The 24456-nt window shown below is 54.4% G+C and overlaps 10 protein-coding genes across 10 annotated transcripts; 4 read left to right on the top strand and 6 right to left on the bottom strand.

Annotated features, from left to right (window-relative positions):
* Positions 1 to 262: 262 nt before the first annotated feature.
* On the top strand, positions 263 to 2941 carry A1O3_06790 (uncharacterized protein; the record flags this gene model as incomplete). The annotated part of the gene is made up of 2 exons (XM_007736906.1): positions 263 to 566; positions 633 to 2941. The coding sequence occupies 2 exons, from the start codon at positions 263 to 265 to the stop codon at positions 2939 to 2941; spliced, it is 2613 nt and encodes an 870-aa protein (XP_007735096.1).
* Positions 2942 to 4562: 1621 nt separating this feature from the next.
* A1O3_06789 (uncharacterized protein) lies at positions 4563 to 8075 on the bottom strand (the record flags this gene model as incomplete). The annotated part of the gene is made up of 1 exon (XM_007736905.1): positions 4563 to 8075. One exon carries the CDS (start codon positions 8073 to 8075, stop codon positions 4563 to 4565), a length of 3513 nt encoding a protein of 1170 aa, XP_007735095.1.
* A 586-nt stretch (positions 8076 to 8661) lies between these two features.
* Positions 8662 to 9396, bottom strand: A1O3_06788 (uncharacterized protein; the record flags this gene model as incomplete). The annotated part of the gene is made up of 2 exons (XM_007736904.1): positions 8662 to 9109; positions 9221 to 9396. 2 exons carry the CDS (start codon positions 9394 to 9396, stop codon positions 8662 to 8664), a joined length of 624 nt encoding a protein of 207 aa, XP_007735094.1.
* Positions 9397 to 10264: 868 nt separating this feature from the next.
* Positions 10265 to 10573, bottom strand: A1O3_06787 (uncharacterized protein; the record flags this gene model as incomplete). The annotated part of the gene is made up of 2 exons (XM_007736903.1): positions 10265 to 10403; positions 10464 to 10573. Coding segments are annotated over 2 exons (249 nt in total), but the record flags the coding sequence as incomplete, so codon positions are not given.
* A 360-nt stretch (positions 10574 to 10933) lies between these two features.
* On the bottom strand, positions 10934 to 12831 carry A1O3_06786 (crossover junction endonuclease MUS81; the record flags this gene model as incomplete). Its single annotated transcript, XM_007736902.1, has 2 exons — positions 10934 to 12695; positions 12740 to 12831. 2 exons carry the CDS (start codon positions 12829 to 12831, stop codon positions 10934 to 10936), a joined length of 1854 nt encoding a protein of 617 aa, XP_007735092.1.
* Positions 12832 to 13954: 1123 nt separating this feature from the next.
* Positions 13955 to 14345, top strand: A1O3_06785 (uncharacterized protein; the record flags this gene model as incomplete). The annotated part of the gene is made up of 2 exons (XM_007736901.1): positions 13955 to 14141; positions 14200 to 14345. The coding sequence occupies 2 exons, from the start codon at positions 13955 to 13957 to the stop codon at positions 14343 to 14345; spliced, it is 333 nt and encodes a 110-aa protein (XP_007735091.1).
* Positions 14346 to 15367: 1022 nt separating this feature from the next.
* A1O3_06784 (uncharacterized protein) lies at positions 15368 to 16360 on the top strand (the record flags this gene model as incomplete). Its single annotated transcript, XM_007736900.1, has 2 exons — positions 15368 to 15401; positions 15654 to 16360. 2 exons carry the CDS (start codon positions 15368 to 15370, stop codon positions 16358 to 16360), a joined length of 741 nt encoding a protein of 246 aa, XP_007735090.1.
* A 929-nt stretch (positions 16361 to 17289) lies between these two features.
* A1O3_06783 (uncharacterized protein) lies at positions 17290 to 18411 on the bottom strand (the record flags this gene model as incomplete). The annotated part of the gene is made up of 1 exon (XM_007736899.1): positions 17290 to 18411. One exon carries the CDS (start codon positions 18409 to 18411, stop codon positions 17290 to 17292), a length of 1122 nt encoding a protein of 373 aa, XP_007735089.1.
* A 1031-nt stretch (positions 18412 to 19442) lies between these two features.
* A1O3_06782 (uncharacterized protein) lies at positions 19443 to 22696 on the bottom strand (the record flags this gene model as incomplete). The annotated part of the gene is made up of 2 exons (XM_007736898.1): positions 19443 to 19602; positions 19662 to 22696. 2 exons carry the CDS (start codon positions 22694 to 22696, stop codon positions 19443 to 19445), a joined length of 3195 nt encoding a protein of 1064 aa, XP_007735088.1.
* A 1132-nt stretch (positions 22697 to 23828) lies between these two features.
* A1O3_06781 (uncharacterized protein) lies at positions 23829 to 24378 on the top strand (the record flags this gene model as incomplete). Its single annotated transcript, XM_007736897.1, has 2 exons — positions 23829 to 24257; positions 24328 to 24378. The coding sequence occupies 2 exons, from the start codon at positions 23829 to 23831 to the stop codon at positions 24376 to 24378; spliced, it is 480 nt and encodes a 159-aa protein (XP_007735087.1).
* Positions 24379 to 24456: the final 78 nt, after the last annotated feature.

Here is a 24456-nt window from a genome sequence, read left to right as displayed (position 1 = left end):
TTGGCTCGCGGGCTTGCAAAAGGCTCTTGAATGTCCACAATCCTCCATGTCAACATAACTCATTCTTCTCTACATCCCTGCTTGCATCTCACAATCTGTCCTTGCTGGAGATAGTTCTTCGCAAGGAGTCAGCTCCTTTGTGCCAGCTGGAGCTCTAATTTATCCCCTGGTCCTCCCTTCTTCCTGCACCACCTCACACCTCACCTTCCTCTCCTCGCTACCCTGACCTCGAATCACCCTCACATCCTTCAAACACAGAGCAATGGCAGAAGTCCAAGCCCGCGGAAGCGGGACAAGAGGTCGCGGAGGCTTCAGAGGCGGCAGAGGCGGTTTTCGAGGCGGTCGCAACCCCAGCAGATCACAACACAAAGCAGACAATGAGCAGGAGAACATCCCTCCCGCCTCTGTAGATGATCAGGGCGAGGTCGGCGAACTGAAGAAGAAATTTGGAGAGAAGCTTCCATTGTTGAAAGAGATTTGTCCCGGCTGGAGCGACGAGGATCTAGTCTACGCGCTGCAGGAAACTGACGGCGACGTCGATGCCGCTGTTGACCGGATCTCCAGTGGTAAGGAGCTTACATTCCACGATACATTCCACGATCTACAATCCATATGCTAACCCTCTCGATCAGGCACGATCTCGCAATGGGGCGAAGTCAAGAAGAAACACCCCAAGCCGAAAGAAGCCCCTACGGTTTCAACCGAGTCGGGCACACGAGGCCGCGGACGTGGCGCCTTTGAAAGTCGAGGAAGAGGTCGCGGTGCAGAACGCGGCGCTAGAGGCGGCCGCGGCTCTAAATCAGTTGCCCACACGAACGGCACCAAGAAGACAGACGACTGGGACACTGGCGCTTCGGCTCAGGCTGCTGAAGCTGCTGCTACATGGGACAGTGCTCCGGCCAATGGTGAGACGACGTCGGCGAACGAAGATTGGGCAAACGACCCGGGCAAAGATGCTCTAGCATCTCTCCAGACTGAGGAGCCCAAGCCTGCATCCGCGGCAGCGCCGTCCACCGCGAAGCCCGGAGGATGGGCAGGGCTGTTTGCCAAGCCAGCACCAGCGCCCAAGAAGTCTCCAGCACCACCTCCTCCAGCTGCGCAGCCTGAACAATCCCCGGCCGAGGCTGAAGCTCGTGTCCAAGAGACGGCTCCTACCGAGTCGATCTTGCTTCCACCCATTGAGCCAGCCCCCAGCGAAGGAGGACCAAGTGAGCTGCCATCTGCACCTCATTCCGAGACAGGAAAAGATCTGACACCACCAAAAGATGAACTTACAGAAAAGAATCTGGAGAAGTTGCCTGACTCTTCCCATCCACATCCCTCAGCCACTGCTGCTAGCACAGTCGCAACTACTCAGGATCCGCTCGCCTCGATCGATGCTTCGAAGCCTGCCGTTCGACCGGGCATTTCCGGTTATGCTGCTACCGCCCTGAAGGCGACTTCGGGAACTGGTCGAGCCGCTAGCTACGCTAGGAAGGTCATGGAGCAACATGAGGCGGTGGTCATGCCGGGCCATCATGCAGTCGAAAAGGCGGCTGTTCAGTTCGGCAAGTTGGGACTAGGAGTTCCGGACGATGTGGATGTGGATGAGGACCGAGAGGAGCCGGAGACACGAACCCAGCTTCCAGACGACTCGCCGGCTGCTCCCCGAGCGTCACTGCCACCATCTCTCCCAGAAACCCAGCAAGGACCGGCTGCTCCACCGACTCAACCTGCGGCGGATGTCCAGGCCTCGCTAGGACGGCAAGCACCAGGTCTCCCTCCTGTGCCCCAGCAAGCGCAAGAGCCGTCGCCACAGTCCTCTTTGGCATACGCGGATCAATATAGGTACGGTCAAGGTCAGAAACCGTATGATCCTTTCGGTCAACAACCTCCAACCGCACAGCCTCCAACACAGGCCCAAGAACCGTTCTCCAACCAAGTCCCCAGCCAGCCTGGCGCTGCTCCCTCGCAAAACGATTATTCCGCCTACTATGGACGTGATGCGTACAACTACTATGGTGCCTACGGTCACGGGCACGAAGCTCAGCGAGCTGGAAGCACCTTCGGTACCTCCGCTCCTGATACACAGGGTCAATATGCCACTGCACGTCCTCAGCAAGCGTTGGGTCAACAAGATGCTCCAGGCAGTGGAAACAACACTCCGATTCCCACCGGGCCCTCCTCTCACCAGGCTCAACCTTCTGGCCATGTGCAACAAACCCAGGGTCACGGATACCCAGGTTACGGCTATCCGAATGCTTACAGCCAGCAATATCCCCAATACGGGGCATCCTACGTGAACCAAGTGAACCAAGTGAATCATCGTTATGGCTCGAGCCGTCCTATGTTTGATGATGTCCGTCGTCAAGACAGCGACTATTATCCCAGCCAATACAACTACCCGCAGCAGAGCCATTATGGTGCTGGATACAAATCCAACATGTATGGTCAACCCCAGCAGGGCTACTCGTACGACCAGGCCTCATCGCCTGCCACGGCCAACACTTTTGGGCGCGAAGGAAGTTACGGGCGAAGTGGGTCCGTTCAACCTTCTGAGGCTCAACCGACTGCGGCGGGCAGTACGGGCTTCGGTGGCGTTCCTGATCCCTTTGGTCGGACTTCTTCCGGGTTTGGACAGACCCAACAGCACGCTGCTCATTCAGGCGGTGATGATCCTGCCAAGGGACCTGGACCAAGCCCTTCGATGCAAGGTGGCCGTCCTACTTCTGCAGTCAATAGTTTCCCCGGTCAGGGTGTCTTGCCTCCGCCGTCGCAGCATTCGGGCCAGCAGGCCTTTGCCGGGTATCCTCAGTACGGTGGCTTGGGTACTGTGGGCGGTCATCAGAATACGCATCAGAATACCGGATATGGGGGTTATGGATCCAACACGGGCTTTGGGACTTATGGTGGTTACGGAGGTGGCCGAGGATGGAATAACAGCTATGGCTCAGGCCACTAAAGGCCGGACCATTCCAACAGCGATAACCGAGTGGCCATATCTCTCCTCTGTTCTCTTCACGGAGTCGGAAGTCTTTTCTCTCTCTCACGCGCAACGGGCATGGCGAACGCAGGACAGAATGTAATTTCTTTCACAGCTTTTGCAAGTCGAGCACACCTGTCGCGGGTAAAGGGGGTTCTTGAGTTGCCTTCTCTAACTACTTGTACTTGTATACACCACCGCAACGCAACGCAACACCGCACACACACTCACATATCACACCAAACATGGGGATTGAACGTTGAAACTGGGTCTGGAGGGGAGGGAAGCCAGCCAACACCAAAATTTGCTGCCATGGGTTTCGGTGGGCGAGGCCGGGGACAACCAAAAAGTGCCAATCAATGAGTCTAGTCGATGGAGGGAAGGACGGGGATTGCACGAGGGCGAGGGCAGCGGGCAAGGAGGAAAAAGCCGACTTTGCAATGGCACGTCAAACTTGTTTGTATTAGTGAAGGGAAGGGGGAGGGCCTGCACTTCCTTTTTGCACCTTTAGGTAGAACGCGAATGAAACCGACCATCCAACCGAAGCTCGTTGGGATTTGTGTGTGAATGTGTTATTACGAAGTCCGGAGTAGTAGTAGGCGTAAGATCTGGTCAGTGTCAGGAAGACAGTAAGTACCTAAGGAGTCCTATGTACCTACTAAGGTATCTTCCGGATGAATTACAAGAACGAGGAAGAGATTATGGGAGGGAGGAAGGAGAAGAAGAAGAAGAAGAAGAAGAAGAAGATGATGATGATGATGATGATGATGATGATGATGAAGATGAATTGATTTCTGGCCAACATGTTGAACGGCAGTCAAGAACGACGAGGAAAGCTCAGCTGCTTGGTATCCAGGATGGACGGATGAATGCCTCGCTCGCTCTGGTCCTTGGAGGCGCAGCGCTGTACGTATACGGAGTATGTAGTATGTACATACATACCCGCAGCATTGTCTCTCCTGTCTCCTGTCTTCTGTCTTCTGACGTCTGCCTTCTGGTATCTGTCTTCTGTCTTCTATCTTCTGCCTTCTGATGTCTGTCTTCTGGTATCTGATGTCTGTACTCGTACTCGTACTCGGGACTTGCAAACAAACCACGACCAACATGCTCCAAACACACCGGAGACAGGCCAAACACCACACCGAACCAGCACACACACCACACCACACCACACCACATACTAGTAGTGCTGCTCAGCTTGATACTCGACCAACGCAACACACACAAAACATACAACACAAACAACACACAAACACTCAAACACACCACACACACACACGGAGAGAGAGAGAGTGCGGAGGCCGCCCAAGGTAGGTAGGTAGGTAGCTAGCTAGCTGCACAGGCAAGAAGTCGTACAACTCTCAAGTTGTTAACAGACCAAGCAAACAAGTCAACCAACAATCCCAGCTACAACCCGACCACCATGACAGGTATTAGGTGAGGTGCAGAGGCCATCTCCGCGCTTCAACAGCCCTCTTTTTCTCGTCGGGTTGCAAATGCTACCGTGTGAAGTTGCATAAAGACACCCCTGTGAGCTCCATCCATACCGAAAGACGCCGGATATCCAGACTAGTGCTAGTGGTCGTGGTCGTGGTCGTATTCATATAAACTCGTCATTCATCATGCGGAGATCTGGGCCTCCGCTAGTTGGAACGAAGCTCTTGGCCACGTTCAGGACAGACCGGGTCGCTTCTGCCACGGCACTGGGAGTTGAATTGGGCCTGGTATCGTCCACAAACCCATCAATCAGACCTAAAGACATGCCGACGACTCTGTACACGGCTACAACAAGCCGCCAGAAGGTCCCCAACACTCCCGTAACGGGCACAAACAGCCCAGGGGCGAACGCGTCCAAATGAACCCACCGCCACAGCATCGTGGGCAGGACGAAAGGAAACTCCGGCTCGGGATGGGCAGGCCAGATGTACCGTTCTGCATACTGAGGATGGCAGTAGATTTCGCAGAGCGTGCATTCGCTGATGTACCATGTCCAGATGGCGATGGTGAGCCAGCCGAGCCATGTCGGGCGTGGTAGGAGTTGGCCTCGATCCTTGCGCCGCGGGTAGAACAGGAGCGGGATAGGAACCGTGAAGGTGGAGTAGGACATGGGAAACAACGACTTTGAGTAGTCATACTCAATCGTGTGCTTGTGCAGCTCGACGCCTTGATTACAACCACAGACGGCACATGGCTGATCCGGATCCTGCGAAGCGATGAGGGCTTCTAGTTGTCCGACTTGGGGGTTCGATGGTGGACTCGGACTGTGCGACACTCTCTGCTCCAGTCTGGAGATGCCTTTCCTGGCTTCATGAAGGTTCGACATCAGCCGTTCCATTCTCGAGGTTAGGTGGCCGATAAATGCCACCTCCGCTGTTGTAGAGTCTCCCAACGCTTCATGTTCAAGCTCCCGCTGCTTCATGAATTCCTCTTCCGCTCCAGTCTTGATGAGGTTCGTCAAGTCGGCCGTGATGTCGGCAGCATCGCTAAGGAGGTCTTCGAATGACTGGATGGTGGCGTCACCCAGGTTGAGCGTATCGTCTCGAACGTCCGTGATATCGCGCGATACTAGTCGTTTCTGCTTTGCCTCATTCAACACGTTCGTCAGCGCACTGGGAGGAATCACCATCGCCCCATTTGCAGCGGGCTGGGCATCCAGCTCTTTTTGCTGCACCTCCTTGGTTTCCTCGCCTGGGAGACTGTCTTCATCCGCCGAGTCAACCGCTGCAGCGATGTCATTTGTGAGTTCTTCGGTAACTTCCTCAATGGTGTTCGGGAAAGGAGCTGAATAGAGCCCATTTCCGTTTGCAAGCGGGGTATCGATCCAAGCGCCGGCGTTGACATGCGGTGTCTCCATGTACCTGGATGCCTTGTGCGTCTGTTTCCCAGTCTTGATGGTGTCAGGCAATATCGTATCGGTCCAGCCGCCCACGATCTTAGGCGTTGCTGCCACCTTGCTGACCGTCGAGGGCTTTATCCCAACCTTTTCCGCTGGCGGAGACTGTTCCCTCGGGCCGGCCTGCGATCCAGATAGCGAAACAACAGGCCCAGTCTCAGAGTCTAACTGGGTCTCGCTGACCGGCCCTCGCGCAGGTGGACTTGACTTTGGAGTCGTGCTTGCTGCACGTGCGAGCCTTTGCAGGTGCTCAAGCGAGCTGTGAGACCCAGCGGCCGACCTTTGAGAGGATTTGGACTTTTCCGTGCTACTGCTGGATTGCCTGTAGACTACCACTGGTGTGTCGGGAATCCGGTCCCCGACTCTCTCCTCTTGACTGTTTGTAGCCCGATCTACACCTGGAGCGTCCAAGGCTTCTGGGTTGGCTTGCCTGCGGTCTTGTAGACTGAGTGAAGAAGAACTCTTTCGCACTCTCACACTAGGGTCTTTCACCCGAATCTCGTCCAGTCTGTTTGTGGTGACCGCCTGTTTTTCCAGGTCCTCAATTTCCTTCCCCCTCGGAGAGTCGATTGGGTTGAGCCTCGACCGAACCGGAGGACTTTCTGAAATTTGGAATGAAAGGCCCGTAAAGTCGTTCTCCCACCTGCGCATCCTGTCGGCCGGACTTTGCTTCTGAATCGATGAAAGCCACTCATCTCTGGGAGGAGTTTCTCGATGAGTTTCTCGAGGAGTCGAACTCTCTTCAACGGACGGCAGAGGAACATCTGCAGCTGCCGCAGCCCAATCAATATGGGAGTCATTGTCGTCCACCGGCTCATGCTTTTTCACAGCACGTTTCTCTGCCGTATCTTGACGCCACTTTGCAAGGTAAGAGCGGGCTGCCTGCAAGTTCGGTTCAGAGCTTGCCTTATGCTCGGGAAGAGGTTCGGACAGTGCTGAAGTAACACTTCCAGTCGACTGGTCAGTGGTGCCCAGTTCATTTCCATTTGTCTCATAAGGGGCTCCGTAAGGACGCGACCGTCCATTCGCGCGGGAAAAGGCGACCAGGCGAGGTGCGGGCGCCACTTCGGGGGATTCTGGTTCTGGTTCTGTATCAGGCTTGTTCTTCCGTCGAGTAGCCTTGCTGAAAGCTACCACCCGCTCTCTCTGCCTCAATTCCGGAGGCGTATCACTGCCGTCATCATGAGAAGGAGCCTTTTTGTGAGCGCCAGCCCTAGTAGCTCGACTGAATGCTTTGATTCTTTTGTGGGGTGTGGACTCGGCACTGGTGTCGGAGTAGGCTTTCGGGACCGCAATCGTGTTGTTGAATATGATCGGACCCCGATTGGCCACGCTGGCGATATCATCGTGACGGCCATGGCCATTTGGAGTGTTTCCACCGGGCTTTGGACTGTGCTTGAAGTCGATCGGTATTCGATTTTGTCGTAGTCTCTCAAGCCGCGCCCTATCCTTCGCACGATCAACGACATGAGGAGTTAATTTTGCCGCGAGAACCCGATCCGTCATTTCGTTCTGTACGAAGTCCAAAGTAGCCGGTTCCGAATAAACCTCTACACGATCATCAACCATGGCTTCTTTTCCAGCAGCGTCAGTAGTGGGTGACTGGACCGGTGTCGACTCGCGTGATGTGCGCTTGTGACTTGGAGTTTCCCTTTCTGCGGCTTCATTTGTAGCATGGGCACTTGCGTCCACATCTAACTCGAGCGTATCGTCTCCATTGTCCTCGAGCTGGTCCTCGTCTGTGTCCACTTCTCTTTCTGTAGCTGCGAGATCCTCCTCGTCTGCAATTCGGCGGTATACATCTGTCATACCCCCGGGCGGGCTTGAGAATTCCGATGTAGGACTCGTTAGACTCGGCCCGTCTCTGGACTGTGGGGGTGTCGAAGGGTCGTTCGTTCGTCGAGGACTCGGACTTTTCTTCCTGGTTAGGGCCGGCACCGGTTGTAGGCGGCGAGTGGACCGCGACGCTGTATATTCTGCGAGTGAAGACCGCTTGGACTTGTTCCCCAGGTCTCTGGTCGATTGGAGGACTCGTCCCGAACCGATGGCGCGTCGAGCTCTGGCAGGACTAGGCTTTTGCGGACTTGGGGACGGGATACGCGAATCTTCGAGGATGCTGTCGGTGAAGAAGTCTTCACTCGAGAGGTGGGTTCCCAGGGACGCAGAGGGACCATGGCGTCGGGCCGTGAATAGCGGGTTGTTTTCTTTGTTTCGAGACATGGCGCGTGGAATCGCATTGGTGGAATGGGCGGCTGTGGCATACTACCTGATACAATCCAGTGAGAATAGTTGGCGCATTGCGGTGAGTTGAATGTGACCTTCTGGGCTATACATGCGTGCAGGATATTCGGGACCTGTATCTCGAACAGGTCGCAAAACAAACACCCGAAACGGAACCAACCGTTCATTCAGCCTGGGGATGCAAGATCGCGATCGAGGGCGAGCACCGACGGCGGGTCCGAATCGGTGGAGGCTCTCTTGCTGCTTTATTCATTTGTGCCAAGCCTGGTGTTTGTATAAAGGCGGCGTGACGCTTTGTTGTCTGGAGTACGGAGTACAGAGTACAGATGGCTTGATGGCTTGGACTTGAGACTTGATGGTCACGACGGAAGCTCATATTACTTATGCTCTGGCAGTAAAGTTGCGATCTGTATGCAAGGGGCCAGCTCTAAGACTGGTTTTCACCTCCATCGAATGATTGTATCTCGAGGCCACGCGTCATGCACGCAATCCCTCCCGTCGACTCTCGAGTTGGATCGCGCTGGGTGAACTGCTTTCTTTCGCGATGGTGAGCGAAGGACAGCCCTCATCCGGCAGAAAGATGCCTCCATCTCTCCCTAGCCTCGCTCTCCCTTCTCTCTTTTTCAGCCTGGCTCACGAGCTCGACACCGGCGGCGATCCTCTGGTCTTTATCTTCTAGAACACGCTTCACCTTCCATGCCATCCCCGCCACCGCCGCGTACATGACTGCACTAACCAACTGTAGCGCGACCATGGCGTCCCAGATATCGGCCCGGCCGCCTGTGCCGGCAGGACACTCATTGCGCTGGAGACTACCTCCACGCGACTTGCCGTTGCCGACGCAAGCGCCTAGGAAGATGAGCGCGCTGGCGAACAGCATGACGGAGAGCGTGGCAGAGAACCAGAGCGCAAGACGTGGCGGGTTGGCGCGCGCCATGACGTGTAGGTGTAGCGATGGAATGGTGTTGAAGAAGCACAGTCCCGGTACGATCAGGGGCTGGATAACCTGGGCACTAGAACAAAAGACGTGTCAGTCTAGGCGTGTTTCCCTTTCGCAACCTTCTGCTCTGACGGCGGCAACCATAATACCATCGGACAGAAGTCAAGCGTGTTGTTGGACGTACAAATTGAGCTCGCGCTTCATTGAAGAAATCCAGACCGCCCCCAAAGCGATCTCAACCATGCTCAGAACGGACATGACGAGAACCAGCCAGGGCGCGTAACTGGTCCATTTGGCCGCTCGCTTCCAGCGCCGGTCGCCTTGAAACGATGCGTCGGCGAGGCCTTCGATGCCTAGCATCAGAAAGGTCGCTAATCGGTTGTGGTCTAGGTCGATACGTGTCGAGGTGGTTTGGAATCACGGAGTCAGATCCTTGGACTGTTGCCAAAAGTTGGACGACAGACTTCAGTTGTTGTGAGCGAGTGAGAGCTCAAGCACCGTGGTCATGGGGAGCCCTGCTATGGGCAGCCGTGTTGATGAGGGTGTTCGATATCACCCTGGTCCTGATCCAATGTCAGATTTGCTCTGTCCGACGGTCGGTGCACTACAAAGAAAGGAGCCCTTCTTGAGCTGGTATGAAGTCTCAACAGTTAGTAGTACCACAGTAGAACAAAATCAAACCAGAGAAGAAAAGTCACCACGCCACCAACATCCAGCCGGCATGGACCCCTCATTTAGGTCACCGGGTGTAAGACAGCATGGATGTCGGCCATGATACAAACTGTACCCCAGGATTTGTGCATCTTGCCCCCGTCGGGGTCTGCGATTCGCCTGGAGCCTGTTCCCGGCCCGTGGGGGGAACGCCTGATCGTCCTTCCAGAAGAGTAAGCTCCGGCAGTATGATTTGGTCGTGCAGCAACCGGGGCCTGAAGCTTGGAGAAGCTTGATCTTGTCAAGCTCAAGGACATGTAGTACCTCGTACCGATAAACTACGAGAGATCACTTTTCGGGAGACGGACACCGCCAACTATTATATCGACAGGTCGAGGTGATGGCGCGCTGGATGATGAAAGTCGAAAACTGTGCATGAACAACGGCTCAAATGATCACTCAAGCTACATGTACTCATCATCGGTCTATAGGTCTTCTGGACGAGAGGCGCCTAGGATAAAACAACCAGGTCCATGTGCTGCTCGCACTATCTGCTCACTTCCGTTTCTTTTGAACTCGCTCGCTGCTCGAATCCAGAGAGGAATGTACCCAGTTTGAGCTCCAGTGGCTTTTCCAACAGAGGACCAACCTTCGCGGAGAACGATTGGAAATGATCAGTCTTCACATGTGCGTCGTTTGCAGCAGGAGTTTTATATCTGAGAATCCCCTGGTCAGCGGACAGCGGGAAGATGCGAGAACAGAGCAGCATCGCCTACGTCTCCACAAAGACAATCTCAGTCTGGGTTCGGAATGCATAGTAGGCGAGGACGTCCGGCTCCGTCAACTCGACAGCTTTGATGATCTCTGCAGTCGCGGCTATCACCTGTTGCTCTCATTAGACGTCTGGCCGCATTTGCACTCCTACGGAAGTAGCATACTTCGTCGAACTTGTCTGGCTTGGGATGCAGGACTGCAGTGACGTAAATCGGACCGGAGGACATGTTAAGATGATTAGCTGGTGTCTATAGTAGAGCTTTGGAGTCAGCGGAAGCTGTGTATGATGATCTCGAATTTCATAAGCTGTTTTCTAGAGTAGATTGGCGCTTTGTTTTGCGAGTGTAGCGGCCAACTGTAGAGGGGCAGATGTGGGCTGGAAGTTGAGGGAGTGTACATCGCTGTCGTCTGGTTGATGCGGCCATCTCCATAACATCGCCTCATTTCTGAATGTACATATTGAACACCGGTGTCACCCCCAGATCTCTGCAATCTTTGCGCTGAGGGACTTCGCCACCTTCTTTCGGGGAATTGCATTTCCCAATCGATCGCTGACCATGTTGTCTTTGTCTGGGCCACTTTGCCGGGCCTCGAATGCTTCGGCCAGGGCGCGCGGAGTAGGCCAGATCTTCTGGATTTCGACCGCTTTCTCTCCCGTCACACCTCTCGTACACATCAGCATCTTGAGATAGACGTCTCTGAGAGTCATGCTCTCCGACTTGTCACACATGGCTCCGAATGTAGAGAATGTCACTCCATATATCCTCCCAGGCGAGATTCTTCTCAACCGGTCCAGCGTAATCACGACGGCCTCTGCCTCAAATCTTCGCGACGGAATGACATGGATATCTTTGGTTTCGTACAATGACTTCAGTGTGTTGGTCATTCGGGCCAGATATCGAATGGTGTCATCCAACTTGGACGTCTGCTTGACGAAAAAGTTGTTGACTACCTGCATACTCGCAATGGCGCTCTCCAGTGCTTCTCCATATTTTTCACTGCGCTCTGCAGAAAGAGAGTATTCTTCGACCAAGTAGGTGACATTTTTGATGCCCGACTTGTGTAGTCGAAACTTTTGCTCATGGAAACGTCCATCCTTGATACTGCCTATCAAGTCGTCAAGTCTTTTGCGTTCGAGGATATGTTCCAGGACAATTTCAGCATTTCCCTCTTCGTCATCTCCGACGTTGGCCCTCCTTAAAGTCTCTGCGTACACCGAATCGACCTGTGCAATCCATAGAACGTCGCCCAAAGGCAGCGAGCGGAGAATCGGCACCACTCCTAGCTTCTTCAACTCTGCAGAAATGTAGTCTCGGTCGGTAGTCGTGCGGACTTCTCGCATATCCAGGACCATTTTCACTTCGAACCTGCCCGAGGGTAGGCGAATTGTATCCTCGGAGGAGGGTTGAGCACTGACCGACTGGATCTCAGGATGAATCTTCCGGGATACAAAGTTGGGACGCTCTGGTTCTGAAACGGCCCAAACCGATTCATCATCAGACAATGCGTCGACTATGCGTCGGTGAGACTCTGTAGATCCTGTCCCATTTGCTGGAGCCTGCAGTATTGGAGCAGCCCGCTGAGTAACAGGCTCGAGAGATATGTGCCTTGATGGACTACGCCCGTGTGAAGGTGCTCTCTTTTGGCCTTTGGGACTAGGCAGTGACAGATTGGGTCCCTCCAGGGTTGCCTTCATTCGAACTGCAACCTCCCATCCTTCATCGGACAGATAGTACTTTTTTGTGGGGTGGCCCTTTGTGCAGACAAGTTCTTTGTTCTCAAGGGTCTGCATGGATTTCCAGGCCGTATAGAACTTGGTCGGGTCACTGGGTGCATAGAAGGACGAGTCACAGAGCGGTTGCGCCAATGCCATCAGGTCGTTTTTGGAGATTGCTTGATTTGACTCTCGGTCCAAGGTCCCCAATGCCAGGATCAGAGCGTATGCACCTGACCTCAACTTTGGGACGTACGGCTGCGACTTGCGCACTTTTCTTGCGGGAGGATGCTGTTCGGGCTCGGCGGGACCTGCGGAGTCGGACAGGACAGCTTCAGATGTTCTTCTTTTGTTCCGCCGCTTTGGGGGCATTGGAATGCCATTCTGGTCGCAGAACTCCTTCAATTTGTCGGTCAGGCGGTCACATAGTTTGGGACCAAGGCCATTGAGTTGTTGGGCTTCGGAAGGATGGTCGAAGCGTAAGGGACATGCTTTCATGGAATCGTAAGCTTTCTTGTAGCTATCAAGATCAGCGGCATCCCCCTAGCGATGCAGTCGACTTACACGGTGTATGCCTTGCTATTCCTTTCTTTGGCCTCGTCCATCCATTCTTTCAGCCATTCCGCAAGACGCGGATTGGCGCAGTCTTCTGGCATTGCTGAGGATTGGTGGCGAAAGGTTCCGCATGTTTACATGAAGGCGCGTGAGGTAGACACCGTTCAAGAGGCAGGGCATCCTGCCATCAAAAGCATGGTCGCATATGTTCTTCCTCTGCGTGGCCTCGCCATCCATGGGCAGCGCCTTCACAATTCGCCGCCAGTGGTACGCGTCGCGTGCTCCGTACTAGAGCACGTTCTCACGTGAGGCATCTACGGCTTGGCACTATCACCCCAGCCGTAGAGCAGTCTTACGGAGTACACTGTAAAGTACGGATACCTAAGTGATGATCAACCCTGTCTTGAGGCGCTTTCCATCTACCTCATCAGGCATTTCATGACGAGTCGAATGTCGTGATATCCAGAGCATATGCACCCTAGGATCGAGGCCTCCCGCCCCATCCCGCCGAGTCCGATCCTAGGCCACGCCCAGCAAGCATGGGTACGTGGCTTTCAAATGAACCAGAGACAGGTAGGCGCCAGGCTATCGACCTCGTGATTCTTATTTCTGTCCCAAGGGCTTGCTACGATTGACTTCAGGATGCAAGATTGATTGCAGCATGTGGAGCTTGAAAATGTTCCTAGCCACAAGCTCCGGGCCTTAGGACGAAATGTTGACGTCTTCGACTGCCCTCGATCCGTCAATCCCCAGCCTTGTGTGCCTGTATTTGCACAAGACCCCTTGCTTTCGAAGCCTCCGCAGGGGGTCTTGAGCTTGGACACCCCTACTTGCGGACGATCTTGGTAAGTTTGGATACCAGTTGACTTTCTCCCGCTCCCGGATGGAAGGAGACTACCCAAGGATTGCCTGTCCCGGCTGTTGGGGCGGTGTATCACTGGCATCATGGATGACCTCAGGTAGGCAACATTGCATGAAGCGCATGTCAAATTGGCCAGAGGATAGGAGCAGCACTTTGACTCATGATGACACAGCTACATTCTGCGCACGGCATTTGTGCCCCAGGTGCGCCTCCAGCTGTCATTAATCCATACCACACAACAATGGAGGACGCTCACGCATATAAAACTGGGTAGGCGAGCAATGGTCTGCGGTTGTTTCTTTCAATCCTTTCATCCATCCCAACCATCAGACCTTAAATCCAGCAGTACCATTTACTACAAAATGTCTGCAGCTCCAGGTGACGGATATCAACCCACGACCGAGGGTGTCGAGGGTAGCACTGGCCCCGACACCTTACAAAACGACTACAAGTCACGCACTGGACAAGGCGATATTCCGGTACAGAGTGACGATGCCCCGGTGGATGATCCAATCGATGCTAACACGGCCGATTCCGACGAACAGCTAGGTCAGTATTCTTCCTTGTTTTCGGCCGAATGGCTAGTACTGACCAGTGTCCTCATCAGTTCGCGATGATAACGAAGCTATTGACAAGAGCAACATCCTTGACGAGCGTACTCGCGGAGCCACCAAGCAAGCTGGAACTTATCGGGAGCCTGGCGACGAGGAGGGTTTACCGGGACCGGAGGATGGTAGCAGCAATGTTGCCTGATGGCCGAGATATATTGACCAGCTAGTGTCAGTGAGGCTACAGATGGATTCGTATTCATACACCGATGTGTGGTTTTGTTGACCACTTGGGATACATAATAGAATCTGCCCCTATAGCTGTCAAAGGTATTATACAGATATATTATGCACCCAGTATCTCCGACTAGTGGTTGTCCCCTTTGGCATCATCCCAACGTGTTTCTGGCAGGCTCGACTACCTACAGTAGCTTTAGCTGTACCTAGGTAATTAATGTATCCGTACATCTTTACACCCTGAACCCTGTACCCTGTACCCCGTGCTGCAAGTGTACACGCTAGCATGCAGGTTGATTTGGGGCCATGTGTCCTCCGTACGTACATTCCCACCTACAGTACGGATAATAATACTGTACCGTCCCGAGTCTGTACTCGTACCTAGCTACCTAGCAGGGTCCAGGGGGGGCCCGGTGCTACCACTTCAGAATCCTGATCTTCTGGATCAATCACCCACGTCCCCGGCATCCCTCCAGCAACACCCATAGGCGGCCAGGGCCTGAGCTCTCGGCATTTTGAGCTACAGTATGTACGGAGTACAGTACATGTTCTCCGTACCTAGGTACCGAGTACAGAGTATCCGTACAGAGTACGGATAATGTACAGAACGTAATTGAATTTAAAACGATGGTGCATGGTACGGATACAACAAATACACTGCAGTCCTCGGTAAGCTCAGGTAGTAAATAGTCGGGTAGTCGACCTTTGCGTTGACCGAGATCCCGTCTACCCTGGACAGTACTCCGTACCGAGTACTGTACAGCTCAGCTCCCCTATTCTGGCTTTCTTTCCTCCCTCTTGCTTCTTGCTTCTTGTTTCTTGCTTGTCGTGCCCTCGTTCTGTTCCTCGCCTGTCCCAGCTTGATCGCGAAACTGCTGCGACCAGCCTGGTCTCTCTCTGGACTCGATCGAACCCACCTCTCGTCTTCCAGAACGTCGAATCCCCAGTTGTCAGTCGAGTGTTTGTTGGCTGACGTCACACTCCAACATCATGTCCAACGAGGAACCCGAGAAAGGCGACAAAGGTATGTCGCCGCCATTGTTTTTCACACCCTCAGCATTGCCAGATTGCCAGCCATCCCTCGAGCATACCCTTCACTGGTTGTGGACTTCCTCCGAGAGCACACTTCACTGGGTGTGGACTTCCTCCGAGCACAGGATAGGGCGCTCGCGGCCGTTCTTCCTGTGGCTGCTCCTCACAATGCCCTCCATTACCCATTACCCATGAGCCATGGCCTAGGCTGTATCCGTATGCTAACACCCACCCGCATCTGCAGTCTCATGGAATTGGGGCAGCGGAAAACCCGGCGGCGTGGTTGCCGAGACAAAGACCGAGGGCGAGCTAGCCATCACGACCAAGCGCGGCAACAAAGTCAAGAAGAACGCCGACCCCGACAACCCCGCCGTGCGCATCGAGCGGTCGGGCAACGACGTGGTCAAGCGAGCGTCGGAGCTGAACATTGAAGAAAAGGCGAATGGATCCGCCGCGGACTCTGGGGCTGGAAAGATCGCGTCCGGGACCGGGACCGGGACCGAGACCAAGAACGGTGAAAAGCGGAAACACGATGACACCGAAGATGAGAACGAAAACGAAAACGAAGACAAGGATGAGCCTGCACTAGAAGAGAATGCCGAGGGCAAGACCGTCAAGGGTAAAGGGGCAAATGGCACCAAGAAGCAGAAAAAGGAGCCGGCGCACGAGGAGGAAGTTGTTGAAGCCAAAAGTGAAGAAGGGGAGGAGGAGGTCAAGCCCGAGAGGAAAAGGGCCGGCCGCCCCAAGAAGCAACCGGTGCAAGATGGCGCCTCGAAGAAAGAGCCGGCAAAGCAGAAGCAGCCGGCCAAGGGGGCCCAGTCGAAGGCCGAAACCAGGAAGCCTGGTCGTCCGAAGAAGGGGGACGGGGCACCGCCGAAGCCAAAGAAGGACCCCAAGCCCCGGGCGACGGAGGGGATTGGATCACGCACCCGGAGCCGGCGGACGACATAGTCGAGAATGGTACAATCTTGCCGCCGTTTAGGATTGGGTTGGATTGGGTTGGATTGGGTTGGACTGGGTTGGACTGGGATGGGATGGACTCGATTGACTGGGTTGGGATGGACTGGATTGGATTGGGGTCAGGACGAGCCATGAACCATGAGACAATGCAAGGAACTATGACGGGATAGGACGGCACACTGCTATTGTCGAGTGTGAGGGTGGGCTGGGTCGGGTCAGGTTGTGAATTGAATCGGGATGGAACTGGAACTGGAAATGGAAATGGGAATCCCACCATATCAGGCAAGGCAAGGCATGGCATGGGAACTGTTGGGTCGGACTGTGTCAGGAATGATCCAAGGGTTAGGACAAAGGACACGCCGGTCTGTACTCGACATACTCATCGGTGACATGAATTTCGACTCGATTGATTGACTGGCTGGCTGATCGGATGGACTATGGGATGGACTACCAGACATCTCTATCATACAGTCCAGGCTCGCTTACGGTTTAAGACAGTGAGTTCGCGCCGGAATCAGTGATCAGTTATTTCTGTACTCCGTCCAGTGTAGTAAAGACCCTACCCTAGCTGAGAGCAGAAAAGGACGTGGACGGATATTATAACTACTATGTATAAGTATAATCCCATACCCGTACATCTATTTGTCTATCATCTATCTGTCGACCTCTATCCTTTTCGACCTGGACTTGCCTGGCCTTATCTAACGCCTGGTCTGGTCTGGTCTGGTTCAATGCAACCCCTTCCTAACCAGTCTATACAATCTAACCCAACCCCTTTACCAGTCTATACAATCTAACCCAACCCTTTTACCAGTCTATCTAAACTGGCGGAGAGTTGCCCGCTGAACTTGAAGCCAGAACAAAGAGAAACATGAATGCTGAACAGCCCCAACCACAGCCACAGCCAATCGACCATCCCGTCAACTACCCTTTCCATTGCGAGGGCGGTGCTCGACGTCCTCCGCTGTAACCTCGGCCTTGCCCATCTTTTCCCGCCGGTAATTGTCCTCATCCTTGCCGGGGAACAGCACATGCTTCCGGAAGATGGCACGGACAAAGTTGGACAGGACGTATATATAGACGACGACCAAGCAGATGGTCATGGCGGAGCCGACCCACATGACAGCCTCGCTTTTCAGGGCCTTGCCGATGCTGATGGTGGCGAGGGTGAAGCCGACATTGGGGAAGACAAAGGCCCACCAGTTCATGCGGAAGCGAAACGACCTGTACACGGCCAGACAGCTGACGACACTCAGGGCAAAGAACCAGAGGGACAGGCTCCAGATGAAGACGCCCGTCATGAGCGCCAGCACGCGCACCACCTGGGCCGTGATGGCGTCCGGGCCGAAGTAGTCGTAGCCTCCGGGCCAGTTTTCGGCGAGCCCGATTATGGCCAGCGTGGTGAAGCTCGGGGGCCCCACGGCGATGAACATGCCGGGCCGGGAGTCGGGCGATGGGAGGCCGTATTGGATCATGCGCCGCGTGTAACTGGCGTACATGAAGCACGACACCAGCATACCGAGCCCTTGCGCCGTGAGGCCCGCGAAGAGCATCGGCATCGCCGCCTCGCGTGGCTGGTATGCGATCCCGCTGCTGGCAATGGTGCCACTGAGCATGAAGGGGAACATGGGCAGGTCCCATGCAGGCGTCATGTCTTGGATTTTGAGCCGCGGGTTCGTGAACAGCATCGAATACGCCCCCACGGCCACCACGAACGTCACGCCCAGGTAGAGCCAGAAGAGCACGCGGTACACAATCACCAGCCAGTAGCCACACTTGGGGATGCCATAGTGCGCCATGCAGGTGATGATGCTGGCCAGCGCCAGGAACGCCGTGCCAAAGTACAGCGATTCCGTCGGGTGCACCAAGCTGGAAATCAACGCGTGCGGCCATTTGCTAAAGCGGTAGGCGATTCCAGCCACCACGAGGCTGAACATGCACAGGTCGAAGACGTAGACGATGCTCCCGATCGTCTGCAGGCCCCGGAACGTGTGTGGCTGGTTCTGGGGAGACAGCAGTAAGGCGATGCCGCCCGTCGCCATCGGGAAGGTGAACCATGCCTATAGCAACACCAACATGTTAGCCTCCCTCGGGGAGCGATGGGTTGGACCTCAGGCTGCTCACCCAAGTCAGATGTCTTAATCGTTGCAATCCATGCTCTTCGAAGGGCGGGTCGGGGTCGCAGTTGCCGTTTCTTTCGATCACGATCATATTGTCGTCGTTCTGTGGATTGGAGTCCCGCTCGCGGGCTTCCGACATGGTCATCTCATTGAATGATTGTTCGGGGCGGATCCCGTGGCGCCACTTGGTAGAGAAGCAGAGAAGCAGAGAAGCAGAGAAGCAGAGAAGCCAAGATCTCGGGCTTCCGAGACAATGCAGAGAGACAGGGAGGCAGTGAGTGCTATCCGTTGCTTTTGCCTCCGCTACGCTCTCGACAGCGATGACCTCGACCTGGCAGGGGGAGAAGTGAGCAAGGACATTGAGAGAAGAAACGGTGACGGTGACGTTGCGGTGTCCTTGCTCCGATGTACAGAGTATGTAGAGCCTGCGCAATCTCAGCCAGAGATATTAGTGTGAAGGAGAGGCGTGTCCACTGTCCACGCCCCTGGTGTTGTCGATGTTGCAGTCAGGTACCTGGTATCGTATCGGTATCGGTATCGGGTCCAGATCCAATCATGCAACATTCGCCTTTCCGCCTCCTGATTGGCCACTGGCCCACTTCACGCGTACCACGGTCTCACAGGTATCAACTATTACTTGCCTCCGTCGAGCCACCAGGATCAAGCTGTGTCGCGGATGAGACCGGAACGCAGTGTATCATACCTAAGTATATATTCTCGATACAACGGTAGGTACTAGCTTGTCTAAAATGGACGATGGGGCCTGTGTCATGCCAGTCTACCTATTGTCTGGCATCGCTGCCCAGTGTCCAGCCTAACGCCACCGCCATGCATTCATACATCCGTGACCTTCCATATGTACATAATATGCATTTTATTCGCACGTCTCACGAAACAGTGACAATAATGCTCTTCCTAGACTGGGCTATTCGCATCGTGGCCACCCCTCCCTGTCACCGTGTGGCCGTGGGCTGCTTTGTCTCCGGCCAGGCGGCGGTCTCGGCATTCGCGCTCCACTGGTAAATTGACTGCTCACCCTTGGCCTGTTCTGCTCCGACAACATTCGTCTTTGCCTTTGCCGTGGCGTCTTCCGCGAACGTCGAGTGAATGCCTCTGGGAAAGAGCCGGCCATTCGCAATTCGATTTGGATGTCTTCGTCCGAAAGCTTGAACCCTTTAAAAAGCGGTCCGGCCCACTGCAGCAGTTGGTCGAGCTCTTCAAGCGTCTCCCTTGAAACCCCTGGTTCCGCTTGTTTCTCTGCCAGGGCGCCTCCCACAATAATTTGCAGAGTCCGCATGTTCGGAATCACAATTGGGTTCGTCGAGGAACTTTCTTCACGTGTTTCTGTTCGCACAAAAGGAATGTCTTCGGACGAGCTGTCCATGCCTGTAACCAATGAGGGTCGGTCCACCACTTCTGACAACCGACGACGTGAAGATCCCACATCAGCCGGGGCACTTCCAACCCTGGACGCTGGTCGTGCTTTATTTCGGTCTGGGTCCGAGCTGGACTCGGTCAACGTTGCGTCATCTTCGACGAAAACATCGGTTGGATGGAAGGGCTCGCCTTCTACGGCTGTGGGACTCGTTGGGACATCCGCGACCTTGCAAAACATATCCCACATCCGACGACCCTCCAGAGCTCCTCGACTCTCAACAACTGCAGAAAGCAAAATGTTGAAAGTGTTAGGAGGTAGCAAAGCCTCGTTGCTGAGAGGGAAGAGTTGCCCAAATTGGGTTGAGAGGGCTTGTACCCCACTGTCCGGCACGTTTTCCAGGAACCGTAGCAAAAGCCCAGTCTGTCGTTTGAAAGCCAGCTTCTGATCAATTCGGAAATCCCCGGCGGAAGGGTTATAGCGGCCTTCCAATATATCTCGGAGTAATCTAGTCGCCTGGTCGACATGGTTGTCACGGTCGTGACCGGGTGGCTCTATCTCCAATCGCAAGATCGCGGCCGCAAGATGAGCAACAATATCCGGGCTGTAACCGCCCCCTCCAGCAGCTTTCAACTCTTGCAGAAGAAAGACCGCATTATCCCAATCTTGTAGGATGATTTGCGAATTGACAAGAGCTCTCAGAAGACTCACTGTCGGCCTTCTGCTAGTGCCTTTCCGGACCAAGAGAATCGACTGGATAAGAGAACGATCATCCTTGGCCGCAGCGTAACGACAGAGCGCGATCGCTATCGAAGGCTGGCGATATGCGGAAAAAGGTATGAGAGGTCCGTCGACATCCTCTGAAAACAGCAGCCAATCCCCTAGGCCAAACAACCTGGCATCAGCTACCAGCTTGAGGAAAGGAGCCATCTTGTACATGGGGAGTTGACCGTGTGAGTTGTTGAAGTCAATATGACCCCTCGCTCTGGATGTAAAGAATCCATTTCGAGGACGAATGCTCGAAGCAAGAAATTCGCCAATCGTTTCCAACTTACTGACGTCGACCAACTTTTGAATGTCCGTGAACGTGTCGACCGCCTTCGTGACGAGATTAAGATCGACGTAGATTTGCAATGCCTGGTGGAGAAGCCCTGCCTGCAATTCTGAGCGCTCTATGACTGCATCAAAGTCGAAGCTGGCTCTAGATCGGGATTGTGTTTTCACAGCGTCGAGTGAGCAAAGTTGAGAGAGAGCCATCACCCAGTCTCGGAGGGTGTCTGGTCCTCCTTGCATACGCACGGTCTCAGTCTGGAGAAACCGGACTGTAAGATAGTCGAAATATGCTGGAGGAAGCCCATGTGGTTTGAGGAGTGAAACAAGTTGAAGAATTTCCCTTGCGACTCTCTCGACAGCCGATCCGCTATGAGCCGATCCTGCATCAAGACTGGTAACCAAGCAGTCGACGAGAGCAAGGATAACCTCTGCGCTAATCGTTCTGCGCGGCATCTCCTCAAATGGCTGATCGCAACTGTAGGCTTCTCTTTGGCCGACAGGACTATCATGGCGGCGCTTGACTCGATCCCAATCAACCCATGGGGTTTCGTTGTCTATGGCTTGACCCGCAGTCCAATTTATAGCGGACCATCGATTGTCGGCATCCTCGCGCAACAAGTCGATGATGCGAGTTCCAGTCGATGCGAGACCTCCTTCGACGCTGCACCAAAGGATGAATTCTAACCATAACTCTGGTCCCAGCTCCTTAACTCGGGGGCGGAAGCGACTGCTTGGTGGGTGGTGCGAAACGTCCCGCAAGGGCTTGCCCTTTTCCCGTGCTTGCGCGATAGCGTCATCCTGCTGCGCACGCCACACCGCATCCGAAAGTGTCGAGAGGATCCTCGAATTCAAGAGGTTGAGGATTGGAGGCTTCTGAATGGTTGTGGTTCCTTGTGGTGGTGAATAGGTATAGACAGTCGGAGGTACAAGGTCTAAACTGTGCATGCGTGCAAGAATCTGATGTACAGTATTCATGATATCTCTAGCATCCTCCGGGAGCCCTTTAGTGGAGGCAATGACGAGTTTGGCCAGGAAGGGCCATACAATGTCCAGTACCCTCTGGCGGTCTCTTTCACTGTACTGGCTCTGAGATGCCCGGACTGGCGCAATGGCTGCTCGTTTATCGACGTGGAGCTCGTGTTCCAGCTCGAGTGGGTGCCTCAAGGCACTGGGAGATAAGGCTACCGGCCAGCTGATATTGGACGGTAGTTGCTCCTCATCCGGTACGCTGGGCACGGCAGCGAGGGGATTCAGCAGCACGTCAGCCAGGTGGACCGCGGCCTTGTGACGGCGTTGGCTGAGCACCAAGAAGCCCAGGATGTCAATGTCTTCGGAAGCGCTAGCTTTGGTGAGGATACCAATCAGCTTATTGAGATCAGAGCCATCATGCGAGATACTCGGAGGCTCATGTTTGTCGGTACGGCGCAATTGACTGGGCAGAAACTGTTCTAGCAAAGATACCCAATGGCCTGGATCACATCGATGCCCGTTGTATGACTCCGTGTTATTTTCATGTCTCACCTTTGCATCGCTTCCAGCGGCGGGCAAAGGAGGAGAGGAGACGTCTGGCCAGCCACACGGGGGCGACGCATCCTGGTCTGGAGTCGGGGGAGCGGAGGATAGCAAGCGGCTATTGAGAGATGGTAAGGCATGTCGGTCGTGAGGTTTCGCCCACAGTAAGCTCCGATCGTATCGAAGACGTCGGAGAGGAGATCGCGGTGCAAGATGGTAGCAGTGGAAGTATCTTCTCAGCTGGGCATACTCGAGACATCTGCGCATGACCTGGAGGATAGCTGTGGGATGCGGTGCATTGGAAGGACCGGGTTCGCAGAGCAATGAAAACAGGCATCAAGACCAGAACATCGCAGCAAATGTCGCCGAATAGACAAAGACAGGAGAGTAAAAGCCTCCTCGTCCTTCGCTGATGATGATGTCGACACTTTTTTTCCCCTGCCTCGGAGGTCGCGAACTACTAGTGCCACTGCAGGGACCGCGATTTTCGACCAGAGATCGTCTTGGCAATACGGTGGATCTCACTGCAATGCACGCAGTCCGCAGTCCGCAGTCAGCAGTCCGGCGGCGCCACCATGAAGAGGGCCAGTCTCGCAGCCTGGGTCTGGAGACATCAATCAAAGAGATGTTCGATATCGGGGGAACTTCCGCAATGGCGACGAGAGAGTGTCTGTTTGCTAGACAAAGCCTGCAGTGCCACTGGTTGAATGTAACCCTCATCCCTCACTTCTCTTCAGGGCTCAACGCCGCCGACGCAGCAGGATGGACCTTGAGCCTAGAGGCGGGTGACCAACGAGATACACACTCTCTCTGTCGCATCTTGCTTCCCCTAACATGGACACGCTCGAACAGATACAGGGTACGGAGTACGAATACCTAGTGACTCAAACTTTTGGGCTTGGGCTTGGGACCCATGCGGCACCATCACCAGCGCGGGGATGGCTAACGTGATATTCGCCCGAAAAAGCGGCGACGGTCGGAATAATACGAGTACTACATACTCTGAATAATAGGGATGGGCAACCCCGCCTTTTTACTCCGACCTCAACCTCCAAGACTGCTCCAGCTTTACCGTTCCCCCCGTTCACCCCGTTCACTCACGATCTAAATTTGGGCTATCAGATTCTTCCGTCTCCTTACACGTATATCACCTCGAACCAGTATAGGAATCCAGGGCAAGTGACGCTAAACCCGTTGATATGAGTGGGATCCCGCCTGGTCCGCAACCTCTTGCACTCCCTGGCTCCCGGAGCAGTGGCTGACTATCTAAAACAGAGATCGAAGCATACAACGAGAAGATGCGGGAATCATTGTTCGTCTGCCCCGACTCTCCTCCCATACGCTTAGCCTATCTATCCCCTTGACAAGCACTCTAATCTGGATGGACCGCTGACGATGTATGCAACAAAACAACAGCTATGCCGTCGCCACACCCCTCAACGTCTCCATCTTCCTGATCCTCTCGAGCATCTTGTACCTACGCCTCCGGCCCAGCGAACCGCCCAAGCTCCCTCAGGGCCCGAAGCCGATTGTCTTCCAGACATTCACGCCGCGAACACTGCTCAAGTACAATGGCCAAGATAACAACCCTGTGTACCTCGCCGTTAGGGGTAAGGTCTATGACGTGACAAGCGGGCGCAACTTCTACGGACCCGGCGGCCCGTATGAGAACTTCGCCGGCCGAGACGCCACAAGGGGGTTGGCGTGCCAGAGCTTCGACGAGGAGATGTTGACCAAAGACCTCGATGGCCCACTGGACGATTGTGCGGACCTGGCCCACGATCAAATCGACAATCTTAATGGCTGGATCGAAAGGTTTGATGAGAAGGTAAGCTTGGGCCGTGTTCGATCGTGAACACCCTTCATCAACTACTCAGTGTACTGACATGATTCTTCAGTATCTCGTTGTCGGGAAATTGGAGCCGTTCAGAAAGACCGAATTTCACTAGTTGTCGCGAACGAGGTGGGACACATTACACACGAAGCATGATGAGCAAAATCGCATAGAAAATATTTGAGTTGGATGC

This window comes from Capronia epimyces (genome assembly GCF_000585565.1).
Source record: "Capronia epimyces CBS 606.96 chromosome Unknown aczIQ-supercont1.5, whole genome shotgun sequence".
Taxonomy (NCBI): Eukaryota; Fungi; Ascomycota; class Eurotiomycetes; order Chaetothyriales; family Herpotrichiellaceae; genus Capronia; species Capronia epimyces.
The sequence above is the reverse complement of the archived record's forward strand: the minus strand, read 5'-3'. Positions and strand labels throughout refer to the sequence as shown.